At 35.6% G+C, this 15,374-nt stretch overlaps 1 protein-coding gene across 1 annotated transcript; it reads left to right on the forward strand.

Moving 5' to 3' along the window:
* Positions 1–27: 27 nt before the first annotated feature.
* On the forward strand, positions 28–12,092 carry LOC148864101 (Tetratricopeptide repeat (TPR)-like superfamily protein). Its single transcript, XM_088974970.1, has 3 exons — positions 28–248; positions 584–1,920; positions 9,822–12,092. The coding sequence occupies exons 2-3, from the start codon at positions 621–623 to the stop codon at positions 10,271–10,273; spliced, it is 1,752 nt and encodes a 583-aa protein (XP_088831096.1). The 5' UTR covers positions 28–248; positions 584–620; the 3' UTR covers positions 10,274–12,092.
* The last annotated feature ends 3,282 nt before the right edge of the window (positions 12,093–15,374 follow it).

Consider the following 15,374-nt stretch of genomic DNA (forward strand, 5'->3'; position numbering starts at 1 on the left):
TAGGTGCTAAGCCCATTGACGGCCCATTACACCCCTGGGAGGAACTGGTTTCAGAACTCAGAGGATTCAGAACTCAGAACCCCGGTGAACACCTTCGAGCTTTCGAAGTTCGAATGGTTGTATTGAACAGTAAAAAACAGGCACACACAGCTCTACCAAAAAACATCTTATTTAAGAGCAATGGTGATCGAGGCTAGTTCGGAGAGTTTCTATCAACCCTCGACCGTTGTCCAGGAAACCGATCTTTGGTAGGTTGATTCATTTTCAGTTCAGGCTGTGATTCAACGTTTTCATCTCCGTTGAACTTGCTAATTGTATGAACAAAAACATCTTCATAATCTGATATTTTATCGAGTAATTGAAGGCCCTGATAACTTATCAAAAAAGGTTGAAGGCGCCGATATCAAAGCCAGACCATTAACACTGATTATCTACCCCGTTCATCATTTTTTGTTTACTTCATCTATAACTGTTTTCCCCTGGCTTTTCTGATTGTTCCATGGATGTGGTTTTATAATTTCTTGCTTATTGTCTAATCTGCAATACAGTAAGTAGATGTTCTTTTTTGTTTTTTCTTCTGTAGATTTAGAGTTTTGGACAACTGAAGGGCTTTCATCAAAATGGCTTCTGTGACATCTCAAAGAAATGAGAATAAGTTTGCTCAAAGTGTCTGTGCTGTCCTTATGAAGGGAAACTGGCTCAACCTATTGAAACCCAAGATGTCTCATTGCTTTACACCCTCTCTTGTGAACCGGATTTTGCTCTATCTCTCCTTAGACGGCCCTCTTTGTTGGGCTTTCTTCAAGTGGGTAGAATCCCTTCCTCATTACAAGCAGTCTTTACAGCCTAATTGGACCATGGTTCATATCCTCACTGAGCAAAAACAGTATACAACTGCACAGGAGTTGCTCAAAAGAATTGCTTTTAGGGATTTCCTTTCGTCACCTTTGGTGCTTAGTGCACTTATAAGTAGCCAGAGTGACCCTAATTCAAACTCACAAATTCTAAGTTGGCTTGTGATCTTTTATGCTCAATCAAAAATGACTCAAGATGCACTGCAAGTGTTTGAACAAATGAAGACCAATGGGTTCAGACCTCATCTACATGCCTGTAGTGCAATCTTGAGTGCATTGGTGAAAGCTGGACTCACTGATAAGGCATGGAAAACCTACAAAAAGATGCTCCGTATTGGGATTGTCCCAAATATCCACATCTACAATGTCTTGATCCATGCTTGCTGTAAGTCTGGGGATGTGGAGAAGGCAGAGATATTGTTGAATGAGATGGAGTCAAAGGGTATTTTCCCAGACCTTTTCACTTACAACACATTGATCTCACTATTCTGCAAGAATGGTATGCATTATGAGGCTTTGTCTGCTCAAGAGAGAATGGAGAGAGAAGGAATACATCCTGATATTGTTACCTATAACTCCCTTATTTATGGGTTCTGTAGAGAGGGCAGAATGAGGGAAGCTTCAAGGAATTTTAGGGAGATTAAAGGTGCAACCCCCAACCAGATAACATACACTACACTGATTGATGGATATTGCAGAGTGAATGATGTGGAGGCAGCTTTAAGATTGCGTGAGGAAATGGAAGCAAAAGGGTTGCACCCTGGGGTTATTACATATAATTCAATCCTCCGTAAGTTGTGCGAAGAAGGCAAGATGAGAGCTGCAAATAATCTCTTGCGCGAAATGAGTGGCAGGAAGGTTGAACCTGATAACATAACCTGCAACACATTGATTAATGCTTACTGCAAGATTGGAGATATGGATTCTGCATGTAGGGTGAAGATTAAGATGTTAGAAGCTGGATTGTCCCTTGACCAGTTCACTTACAAGGCTCTGATTCATGGGTTTTGCAAGGTCCTGGAAATGGATAAAGCAAAAGAACTCCTATTTGGTATGCTTGATGCAGGTATGTTTGAACTTGGTTGGTTTTATTCAAAATGTATTAATAGAGTTCTTGACAAGAGAAAAGGAGGATTTGAAAATTGGTTTATTACTGATATCAATTTTTTCAGTTGTAAGTGTAGAAATTTACATCTGGATATTTATTATTAAAGTTAAAGGTATATCCATGGTTCTTAATTTCGATATCAATGAACATTTCGCCATGTAGAGTTGGAGAAATTTCAGAAATATTTCACTAAGATATTTGGAAAATCTAAAAAATTAGTAAAGTTTTCTAGAAACACAGAATTAGTTAATAAACCTTCAAGAGATTATTAGAAGAAATATAATTGCACATTTGAAACTGAAAACCATAGCAAAGAACTATATAAATCAAATAGGAAAAATTAGGAGACTGTAATAGGTATGTTTCTCTTTGTCTCCCTTTTGGTCTTTAGCCATCTTCTCTTATTTATATATGTCAATTATTAACTTTTATCTTTATTGTTACTATATGTTTTGATTATATTGAGAATACTCTTTTGTAGTTATATGCATTTTTTCATTTTCTTTTGAACTATAGTGACTTAGTGAGTGAATCATAGGAAAGTAGTAAGCTAATTATCCAGTCACCAATTCCCTGCTAGTTCTTTTAGGAAAAAAATTTTAAAAAGTTATGATGATTTTAATGAAATATTGAAAAGTTTTTAACAATGTTCTAAAATTTTAAATATATAGTATATTAATCAAGTACCTCTTTTTAAATTTGTAAATAAAGTTTTAAATTTTAAATGGGGATATTTCAGGGATACATCACCAAATATTGCCAATATTGTGAACCATGGTTATATCTAGGAGTAGGTATATGGTTGATTAGTTACTATAACCACAATGCAGCCTACAAATTTTATCACCCCAGACTCTAGACCTGCTAAGTCTATTTATGAATTTTTTGTTAACATTTAACAAAAATAGACCCTTAAGCATTTTGTGTTGCTTAAACTGTTTTTAAACAATTAGTGGCACTATGGCAGTTTGCCACTTATATGTGCATGAATAGAATCTACATGGAAACCATTGTTTTCAAGGTGTCAAAGTGAGGCTAGGTGATAGGGGGTACCATGTCACCTAATTGCCTAGGTGATGGATTTTTTTTTTTTTTTTTTTTGAGTAAAAGCCATGAATCCTTGGGTGAGTCCCTAGGTGTTCAATAACAGCAACCATCTTTCACTATTAATTGTCTATAATCTTCACAAAAAATGTATAAACTTCATTTAGAACATAAAAAAAAAAAAAAAAATCAACACATTCATGAAAAAATGGAAGAAAGAAAATGAATTTTAGAAAATAGAGGGGCTGAGCCTCTATTTTTGTCATAGGAAAAGAAGAAAAGAAAGGATGAAAAAAGAACAACAACAACAATAGCACTGACAAAATAATAATCAATATGTGTTGATTGGACAAAATTTTGAGTTCTTCCTTGTCTATCAGTTCAGCTTTTGAAGTCTTCGAGGGTTCAAGACAGTATACGTGTTGATTGAACCCTAACAAATAAGAAAAATAATAAAAAGAAACTAATATTTCAACTCACAAACTGAATAATTTAGTTCAAAAATGTATATTATAGTCTCAAAAAGTTAAGAATATAAAAGTATCCAAAAGTAACATGTAAAACATATCTTGGCAATTAAGCAAGGTGGCCCTCCATGAGTGGCTTATTGCCTAGGCATCACCTTGACAACTATGATGAAAACCTATAAGTTCCCAAAGCTTACCAAACTAAGGATTCTCCAAAATTGAGTGCCACCATTAACCATCAAAGTTTTTGTAAGTCACAATGCTTAGGTATGAGTTTAAAGGTGCCACTTTAGCTAGTCCAAATGCGTACCTGACTGAGTCAAACTGGTTTCCAAGCCTAGTTGGTTTGGTTAGACCTCGGGTTAGGCTTGGGTTGGAAACTCTTGAACCGAGCAAATCAGCAAATAGTTGTTTCTATTAAGTCCTATCATGCTCTATCACCTTCCTACTATGCTTTTCTCTTTGTTATTTCTTTTGTGTTTATTCACCATACTATTACTTAGGCAATGTAGGATCCTAAGTGAAGGAGGTGATGACCCAGGAGATGGATGCCTTACTTAAGAACATGGGAGTTGGTTAAGGTTCCTAAAGGGAAGATTTTCTTCTGTGTTGCCGATCAAAAAAAAAGAAAAAACATGTGTGTGTATTAAAGTTAAGCCCTCCGATTAGAGAGCTCATCCTTCAAAACATGACATTCTATTTTTTCAAGAAATAGTGTAGGTGTGTACAGCTCACCCAGACCCTCAAAGAACACTTAGACACCAAGAGTAATACCGTAGAAGCACTTACAAGCAGATTGCAATCAACCCCCATGCTGCGATGAACTTGCGGTACACCGCCACCTTTGCGATGAACCCACAAAACTTTAAGCAAAGCTGTGATAAACCCACGGCTCACCAAGTTCAATTAACGCCCGAACTTAAATAAACCTCAGAAAGACCCGTCCAAGAGACCCAAACACACCTAAGTGTGTGATGAAGCCACAGCCGCTATAACATGCGATGAACTCACAACCTGCGAGCCCGCTTTGGATAACGGGATAGAAAAGGCAGTAGGCCAAGCACACGGCGAGGCCTGCGTGTGCCCAAACACACACGAATCCAAGACGGCAAAGGACTTTGCAAGCCGCCACGTAGGGTTGACGAAATACCAACCACCGAATGATGACGTCACCGTTGCCACATGGATTAGTTATGACGCGCAAAAAGGTAGTAGCACACGTGAGTAATAAGGAATCTCAAGGATAAGAAAAGCCAATCCTTGAGAAGATCCTCATGATACACGTGGCGATACCTCAGTAGCGCACCCAATGATTGACAGCGAATTAAATATTCCCTTCCCCAATACGGAGCGAATATCTTAATCTCCTACCTTTTAGGATATGGGGACCTCCTCCATAAATAGAGATCCTCGTCACATTAGAACTTGTCCGATCCTAAGCATTTGTTACTGATACTCTCGAGTATCTACAACCCTCTCGTTTTCTAAGCCCTCTACCTAATGACCTTCACCTTCCCTCATTCTCGAGGCCTCTCTTCGTCTTTCAAAGAGACCGCTCCCCAACCTAGCCTTACATCTCCATCCTACAAATAGCATCCAAGGAGTGGGTACTTTTCACTCATAAATAGAAGCTTTCTCCTCAGACATGTGGTTACCCATAAAAAATAAATAAATAAATAAATAACCACTTCAAAAGATATGGGACCCATATTGGTCTTTCTAATTCAAATAAAAGACTCATTAGAAAGACTTTCAATGGTGTCGGTCACATCATTTTAGATGAAATAAGTTGTTAATTACAAATTAAACCTGATTTGATTTTTTAAATTAAATTAGAAACTCAAATTAGAGAAAGCATGCAGAGTTTGAAAGGATATATATGCACTAAAACAGCCACCATGTGCTTAGTTTGACAAGTTTGGAGGAATCAAAAGATTGTGTTCACACAATCTCATGCTAACAACACACTCTTTACTAAGAGATTTGAGCACTCAATTACATTGTTTATTGTATATGTGGATGATGTTGTGGTTTCTGTTAATAATCCATCTGAGATTGAGAGCCTTGGATCTCTTAACTATTTTCTTGGCATTGACCTTAAGGTGGCCAGATCTATGAAAGGATTGTTATCTCTTAGAGAAAATTTGTTCTAGACCTTAAGGAGACAAGGAAATCGGGAGCAAAGCCTATTGACATTCCTGTAGATCCTAACTATTTTGGAGTGAACAAAGGTGAGTTGTTGCCTAATAGAGGACAGTATCAGAGGTTGGTTGGCAGGTTGTTCCATCTTTGTTTGGCCTAGCCAGATGTCTCTATTGTTAGTGTGGTAGTCCATACATGCATTAGCCAAGAACTTCTCATATGCAAGCAATGGAATGAATCTGGTGTTATTTGAAGGGTGCTCCTCGGAAAGGTCATCATTACTCTAATCATGGGCATATTAATGTGGAGGTGTATACTGATGTTGATTTTTTTTTTATCAATAACATCATTTTCATTAAATTAAGAGAAGAGAGGGAATAAGTATACTGATGTTGATTGGGCTCAGTCTATTAATGACAGACACTCTACTTCAAGCTATTGTGCATTTGTTGGGGGAAATTTAGTCTCATGGAGTAAGAAGCTGCTGGTAGTTGCTTGATTTAGTACTAAAGCATATAGGGCTATGCCACATGGTGTTTCCAAATTCTTATGGTTGAAGACTTTATTGGCAGAGATTAGCATACAACTTGAGAAGCCTATGAAACTGTATTGTGATATTCAAACTGCCAACTATATTGCCTATAATCAAGTTCAACACAATTGTACAAACTATAAAGCACATTGAGATGGATAGACATTTCATCAAGGAGTGTGATGTAAATGAGAAGTGTACCATTTATGAGATCAAAAGACCAGCTAGCTGGCTGTTCGACTAAAGGAGTTCTTAAACCCAAGTTAAAACATAACCTAAGCAAGCTGGGCATGTATGACATTTATTCTCAACTTGACGGGGAGTGTTGCAAGGTTTAGGGGCAATTCAGTCAAATTATTTTCATTTTGAATAAACGTAATTATGTTGGAATAATAGGGATTTTTTTGTAATTCTCACCATACTAATATAAGTGAAATTGATGGGGCATGTGATCCAAGACAATCGCAACTCTCTCTCTCTCTCTCTCTCTCTTTCTCTCTCTCTCTCTCTCTTTCTCTCTCTCTCCGTAATTTTTCCTTCTTCCTTTCTTATCTTTGTACCTTTATTTTCTGATCCGTTATTGTTTTTTATTGCCTTAAAATTACTACTCCTCCCTTGAATTTGGCTGGCCCTCAAGTGGGGACTCAGCTTCCAACACTTCTCTCAGGTATGCCACAACCTTTTACACTAATCAGATACTACCTCTTTAGGATTATGATCTTGAACCACCTTCCCATCTTCTCCTTTCTGTTGAGACAGTAGACAGTAGACACTAAAACAATGTGGTATTATATGTGATTGATGTTTCAAAGCAATCCTACAACTCTCTTCTGCTTAATCTAAACAATATGTATGTAGTAAACTCAATCTACTTGCTAAAGATTTTCTGTATAGTGTAATCATATTTTAGATGTAACCCTGCCAAAAATTCAAACACCCTATTCTTTTTCTCTAACTTCTTACACTGTTTTGCATCCTTAGCACAATGCCACTGTTCAGCTTCTCAGTGGTCTATCTCCTATTATGACTTTAAAGATGAGAAGTACATAAATACAAGCAACTCTCCCTAGCAAAAACTCCTCACTTCCCTTCTTAACTGGTATGCTCTGGTAGTGTTTTCCACCTGAGGATAATTTTGTGATAGTACATTCCTAATCTCCTTAGTTGTATCCAAGAACATACAATTCCAAGCAATATGTGGCTTCATTGATCCTACCAGTTAAAACGTCAGCACGAGGTTTTCCTACTCTCACCTAGCTAGCATGGTTAGGATCATCAGGACTGGGCTCCATTTCCTTCCCAATGAGGAAACATATTTTACTCCTAACACCAATGGAGAGTTTGGCATAACATTCCCACTCTATGTAGTTGGTTGCATCCAACTTAACAGTTGTAATCACTAAATCAGTGTTGTCCCAAGACCCACTGATGCAAAACCAAGTCTTGGAGTCTTCTCTCCTGATCTGTAGCAATGCTTCAGTGAAGCTTGAGTTCCCCCTACACTAGAATCTTAATTTTCCAGTTATAGGGCTTCCACAAGAAACTGGGTAGAATGGAAGGCACACAATTGAAACTCTAGACTACCAACAGAAACTAGGAGGTAAGAATCCCTCAACGAAACATGTTGGTAATGTCTGATGTCATCTATAGTACTAGTTCAGACATGAACAGTCAAATATAGAAGCTAGGCAGCAATGTGTATGTATAAAAAGTTTCGTCAAATATTCTCCAAGCATCCAAAAAATCTCAGTCCACTTTCCTTGTCTCCATAAATATGTATTGGGTCAAATAGAACAAATCCCATTTACAGATCATTGACCATCTGCCTGAAAAAATCTCCTTTTTCGTTTTTTTATTGGCACCATCTGACTGCAACAATTAAAAAACCAGATCTGTAATTTTCTCAACTTTTCACCATAAAATTCATAAAAAAATGTCAAATGCCTTCAAACAGGCTTGAAACATGTATGAAGATTACCCTAAAATCACTAAAATCATCATCTACCAGGATGTAGGGTTTTCATATGACAGTCAACAACAGTATGGCTGCTAATGCGTATAGTCAATGCCCTTAGTACTGTCTCAGGAGGTGTGTCAGGCCCTGAGAATCTTCAGGACTGCTTTTATACCAAATAGGCTCTTGTATATTGTGATTAGACTCAAAGAAAATAGAGTAAAGAATAATTGGGGAGAAGAAAACTGTATTAGGGGGCATGCCCAACTCCATTAAGTTAAATACTAATTTAATACAAGGCAAGAAAAAGACTAATATGTCCCTTTTATGATTATTAACAAAAAAAACCTCAAGTATTCTCTCAATCTTATGCCCTCCTCAACAGAACTGACTCGTTTTTATCAACACAACCTTTCTGAGACCTCAGTTGACTTTTCACCTATGAACAGTCTTTGGTTTTAAACTTGACCATCAGATTTTTTTGACGGTTCAGATCTGTTGTTATTTTTACTCTTGTTCTTCATTTCCTTTCTCAACTGTTTAATTTCACTTGATTTAATGGTCAAGCTGATAACTCTTTTTGGATCACGTCAATCAGTCTCTGGGTGTCTTCTCCATTGTTCTTGCACTGCCACAAACACTCCACACATATTTCTGATGCTTCTCAGGATTTCTGTTTTCCAGAGGTTGAAAGAGAGGTCTGGGAGGACAGTGATCCCAATTTGTATCACTTTCAAAAAGCAATGGTCTAAGACTGAGTTGATGGTGGAAAACCCATCTTGAAATGGCTACCACTCCCCTGTCTGAGGGGACTTAGCATCTATTTCTGTGATTTCTCCATCTGCAAAGAGGATAGCCCTTTATTTTCCAAATGGCTTCAGCACAGGTTTCAAGTTAGTTTTAGTTTTTCTTTAACAACTCTTCTATGCCATCCTACTTCTCCATCCCCCATCTTACTGTTACAACAAAGATTGTCCATTAGTTTGACCCCCTACTTTCCACTGAATATAAAATGATTGTCTGCTTTATTTTTAGCCATTAAACTGTAATTTTATTACTGACAGTCCTAAGAATCCCATTTAAAAAATGACCCCACGGTCATCCCTCCTCATAGCAACCTGAGGTTTTCCTGTAGTAATCCATCATGAACTTGCATTTGTGTAGAATAGCAGATAAAGGACTTATATTTCTTTTTTTTTTTTCTTTTGGATAAAGATGCTAATATCATACACCATATAATGGATAAAGAAAATATTTTTTCCCTACTAATACCAGACACTTCTTGGATGGAGGATATGAAATCCAAATACAACTAATATCAAAAGCAACTTAATGGATATATAAGTTATTTAATTTTTCCCCAACCAGACCTTTGAATGAGTTACTACTTACAAGTGAGTCAGATGCATCAATATCTGCTCTAGTTACATAATTGTCATTTCTTGAGACACTTGGTGCATGTAATTTTCACTTGTAATAAGTGTATATCTTATTTGAGATTCAAGGGTTTTATTGCAAATCTTGTAAAACATGTGACTGGGTTACATCTTGCAAGTGAATCTAATGCATCAATTTCTGGTAAATAATGAACTGCTTTGATTATGTTGGTCATTGTTTAAATGTCTGGTTCCCATGATTTTCATTAATAACCAGTGAACATCTTATTGAGATTCAAGGATTCTAATCGTAACTCTTGTAAGTTATGACCAATTGAGTGCAGGATATTGTCCGAGTTATTACACTTATTCTTGGATTGTGGATGGATACTGCAACCAAGGCAATGAAGAAACTGTTGTAAAACTCCCTGATGAGCTTGTGAAAAGAGGCCTATGTGTAGATGTCTCAGTTTACAGGGCGCTTATACGAAAGCTGTGTAAGAGGGAAAATATTGACTGTGCTCAAAAGGTTTTCCATCTTATGCAAGGAAAGGGAATTTCAGGAGATAGCGTTGTGTACACCAGTATGGCCTTTGCATATATGAAAGCTGGGAAGTCAATTGCTGCTTCAGAGATGTTTGATGACATGGCTAAGAGGAAATTGATGATAACACTTAAAATCTACAAATCTTTTACTGCTTCCTATGTCGGTGACAGCAGCATCTTAGGCCTGTTTTGGGATCACATGGTTGAGAGGGGTCTAATCTCAAAGAAGGTTTTAAAGTTAATCCAGTAGTTGAAATTTTAAAACAGTTCCTCTTGTGACAGCAATCAACAATGCAGTTGCATATTGAAGTTTTCTGTATCAGCCAATTGCATAGTTGTACATACAATTATATCTGCAGAAGGAGGCCTATGATTGGATTCCCCATCTTGGAGATCTCATGGGCCAGAAATTGTTTGTTTAATACGATGACCATGAAATTGCTGGATGGCCCTTTTATTTGAAAATCATAAGTACTCCATCAAGTTGAATATTATCCAGAAAGACATGAGCTTTATTTATGCTTAACATTCTTTCTTGATTCTTTGTAAGTCCACTAATAGAGGGAATGAATTCATAGTTTCATACCAGGTGATGACACAACTGGGACCTGGAATTGACAAGTGGTTACATTGAATATGCCTGACTGGAAATGACTGTTTAAACAGGCACTACTGGGTAATTCTACATAATTTAGATATACTGAAATGGTTTTGGATCCACACTAAAATGTTCACCCTTTTGTATTCATAAGGTGACTTTTGCTCCAGGAGATCTACATGGACTTTTTGTCTGAGTGGCTGACCATGGATTTTGTACTTAAAGATGAGATAAACATTATATTTTTGGTGGATTAAGAGGCATCATCTAAGAACCATTTTCTTTATGGTCACTCTATCTTTTTTGGTAAAATCTCATCTTCTCTTTTCTCTAGATGTTCCATATGGCTCAGAGGATTCTCTGCATGTTAATGGAAGGTAAAAAGGATGACAGCTGGCCAGTTGAGAATGGCTTAATAAACTCATCTACCAGGTGAGTTTAACTGAACCAGATCACTAGTGGCTTGATGTGCATGGAAGACTTTGCAGCACCCATTGGAAGAAACAATCTGTTACAAGTTGAAGGGGCTAGAAGAGCTAGGTTTAGACTGACAAGGACTTGGGTGGAGGTAGTAAGAAATTATTTAAGTGCTCATAATCTAATGACGGATATGATACTGAACAAAATGGAATGAGAAAACAGGATTCATGTAGCTGACCCATACTGTTGGGAGGACTTAGATGATGATGAGACACTAGTGGCTTGAGCAGGTCCCAAGGGTGAGCCAGTGTGAGATTAAGTGATCACATGCCTGGTCTAGTTCCAAATGGACAACAAAAGGGATTTATCATCGTCCACCTTTCATTACATGGGCCTGAAAGAGGCCATTGTATCGAAGGCTGCAGCAAGCCCTCTTCAGTGGAGACTGATCAAACCTTGCAACAGCAGAAATGGAAATTGCCCTAACCCTAGATAAAATGGACGAGGAAGGGGGAGATGATTAGATGCTCATCAAGTGGACTTTGATGATTCAGGCTATGGGATTCAGATGAGCCGAGCATTGAGAGTGTGGATGAAAATGCCCAGAAGGAGGTGGTAAAGGAGGACATCACCAAAATGGTAGCCATTCTTTTTCAGGAATACAGGGGCAGCAAGATTGGGGATCAAAGGTAATATGCGACAAAAACTGTAGGAAGTGGTAAGGAGGAACACTCACCACTGACCAGCCTAATGGGTGGACAATCAATTAGTAGTCGATCAAGGGTAAAAACAAGTTCAATTTTGTTACTTCAATGAGGCAGAATTGTTGTTTCTCTTTTATTTAAGTGGATCACTATATTCTATGTAAAGAAATCTGGCTAATTGGGAGATTAAGCTTTTCTTTCCAATTGGCAGACCATTCTCTTCTTTTTCTAATATGTATGCAATCACTCTTCCCTCTCTTCTTTCCCACAACTTTTATTTTGTTAATACTAAACAGATCTTGCTTAGAGATATTGGGAAATATGTGGAAATACACAATGATATTTTATGAAATGGTAAAGGAAGCAATTCTATACTTCTTCGTATTATTATTTTGTTTAAAACCATCAAACAAAACTAAGAAACTAATGTTAACTCACAGTAAAACATTGGAATTTTTTCCACATGCTTTAAGATTTAAACCTACATAACAGAGCAAGTTCAAGCAAAATTCATACTCTTGTGTAAATGATCCTAAAAGATCAACCAAATAATCTGTTACCTAAACAAAAGCCAATATTTAAAGTCACATCCAAGAATTTTGAGCTGGATGAAATGGTTATTGTCTTCTTGGGCAGTTAATGATACCATTGCTCCACATATTTGCAATACTGTTGCAAATTTATCATGTCATGTGTCAATTTCAATAATATTTTGTATTGGTGCCCATGAAAATGGAAATATATCATGAAAATATTAAAATATGTCAATATTTTGTATTGGTGCCGAGCATTGGAATTTTTTATCGCTACGCCACTACAATTTGTTAAAATTTAGTTGTTCGTTGTCATTTTTATCAACTTATTTTATTGATACTCTATTAATAGGAAAATAAAAAAGAAATGAAATAATTGATTGATCGTTGAAATTAGTAATTTTTAAAGTATTTTAATTCTTTTATTATTTCCCACATTTTCTTAGTTTATCTTGATAATTTACACTTTCGTTTATTAAACTATTTGTTTTTATGCACATCCACTACCACACTTATTTTAGATTTAAGTTTAATTGTTTGGATGTATTTTTTCCAGGATTTATTTGAGTATTGCCCATAGCATATCCATGTGTATCTCAATTTTTCTATCTCATCCATGCATATCTTAAGCATATGCAATAAGGCTCTTAAAATTGTCTTTTCTAACTATTGTTATACTATATAGTTATACTTTGAACATTTATTTTATGGGGCAATTTTTTATTGGGCTGAGAGCATGTTATAATAGTTGTGTTTTCTTGTGAGACCATGTTTGGGAGTGTTTATTGAATAAGTGCTTAAAAACAAGTGTTTATTCGAATAAGCACTTATTTGCATTTGGCACCCAACTTTTTTAAGTGCTTATTTTAAATAAGCATTTGTGTTTATTTTAAAAAATAAGCACTTATTTCATATTGGGAGTTTGGTAGTCTTTTTCTCCAATAAGCACTTAAATAAACATTTGTGACTATTTTGTCCTTCACTTTCTTTTAATTTCATATTGGACGTTTGGTAGTCTTTTCCTCCAATAAGCATGTGACTATTTTGTCATTCATTTTCTTTTAGAATTTACGAAAGCACTTTTACAAAATTACTTTTATGAAATAACTTTTATTTACAAAAGCACTTTTATAAAAGTACTTTTACAGAAGTACATTTACAAAAATATTTTTATTAAAGCACTTTTATGGAAGTACTTTTATAAAAATAATTTTATGAAAGCACTTTTACGGAAATACTTTTATAAAATGCAACTAGGGATAATTTTATAATTGGTATTTTAAATTTTAACTAGGGATATTTTTATAAGAAAAAAAATTGAATAAGTGCTTATTGTATAAGCACTTAAAATAACTAGAAATTTGGCTTAAAAAATAAGCACTTATTTTGGACTTATTTCCCAAATACCAATAAATGCTTAATGGTACGGCCTGGCCCAAATAAACACTTATTTTTAAGCATTCTCAAACATAGCCTAAAGCCTCCATCTTGATTTCTTTTTTGGTCCTCCTAGGCAACTATTGAAGAATTTGGTCGTCCTAAGCACTTATTTTTAAGCATTTCCTGTCAAGATGCAAACTGAATCAAACTCTTCTCCAAGGGCACCAAATCAAACTCTATACAAGCTAGTATAAACCTATATAAACTGGTATAAATCTATAAAATCAAATATTAAGCGAGAAACTATATAATTATATCTAGACAAAATAAGTTTATCTGAATTTTGAATTCCACTTATTCTTAAAAAATTTAAATTAAATTAAATTCCAAAAAGAGTTTAATAGTCAATAACCACATATAAATATCATAAATTATCATATAATTAAAATATAATCAAGTAGAATGTTCAAAGAATGTGTGGCAGAAATGTGTATACTTAGATGGGTGAGTAGTAAAATTAGAACAGATGGAGATCACAATAAAGCAAGGTTTTCAAAACTGTTGTTAACCCAGGTGGTTGGACCATCTGGCCCGAAAACCAGTCATGTTGCTGGTTCTGTTTAAAGCCCAAACTGCTATTATGTGAAAAACCATTGATTTGGTAAAAAACTGCTGATCTGGATGGTTGAACCATCAAACCATTCAACCTAAGCAGTGGTTCGCAGCTTGATTTAAAAAAAAAAAAAACTAAAAAACAAAAATAAAAGAAATTGAAAAGATCATTTATGTCCCAAATGACCCAATCGACATATCATTTTAGTGTTTTTCTCTGTATTTTTCACTCTGGAGTCTGAATCTCTTCTTTTCCTTTATACAAGAACTCCTCTCCTTCTCTCCTTTGCTCAAAGTACGTTTGATTGTGTCAATACCTTTTTTTGGATTCAAATTGGATCAAAATGAAAATATTGACGTTTGATTTCCTCAATCCCCTCGGTTGAGTCAATATCTTTTTTGGCTTTCAATCGAAGTTTGATTCAAAAATAAAATGTAAATATTGATTCAGATTTCCCCATCAAAATTAATGAAAATATTCATTCAACCTATTTGAATCAAAAATAAAATGAAAATATTGATTCAGTTTGATTCAAAAAACTTGTTTCAATTCTTTGATCTTTCTCTGAAATCTAAAATGAATCATAATAACACCCACATTTAAATGGATTTTGGTCTAAAATAAATGAAAAAATAAGAAATAAGAATACTCTTTGTATAGTATTGTATTATTACTTGGGATATTTTATATTTATGTTTTTCATTTGTGGCATCACAAGTTGAACCATACCCAGACGGTTGACCCACTGACCCAGAAACCAGAGACAAAAGCAGTTCTATTTCTGGGTCGATTTTGAGAACACTGCAATGAAATATACAAATTTACAAAGAAACCCATGAGTAGCTCCAAATCTCCTATAGATAGTAAAATTAGAGAAAGCTGGCAGAGGTGATTTGGAATTAAGATTAACTGAGTGTGATGGCTGTTCAGTGGGCTATGGAACCAATGATGAGGTTCTGCGCCAGTATGGTAGATCCAAAAGGACTTAGGTGGAAGTAGAAATTAATAGATGATTTAAGCGCTCATAACAATCAATATTTTTTTTTAGGAAGATAACAATCAATGATTTACTCCTTTATCTTTTGCTCAATTAGAGTTTAAGA

The sequence above is a fragment of the Nelumbo lutea genome, chromosome 3, assembly GCF_056320005.1.
Source record: "Nelumbo lutea isolate HS-2025 chromosome 3, American lotus-T2T, whole genome shotgun sequence".
In the NCBI taxonomy this organism is placed as follows: domain Eukaryota; kingdom Viridiplantae; phylum Streptophyta; class Magnoliopsida; order Proteales; family Nelumbonaceae; genus Nelumbo; species Nelumbo lutea.

Coding starts and splice junctions, on each gene's coding strand:
- LOC148864101 (XM_088974970.1), top strand. CDS start 621: ATGGCTTCTGTGACATCTCAAAGAAATGAGAATAAGTTTGCTCAAAGT. Junction 1,921..9,821: donor ATTTGGTATGCTTGATGCAG/GTATGTTTGAAC, acceptor AATTGAGTGCAG/GATATTGTCCGAGTTATTAC.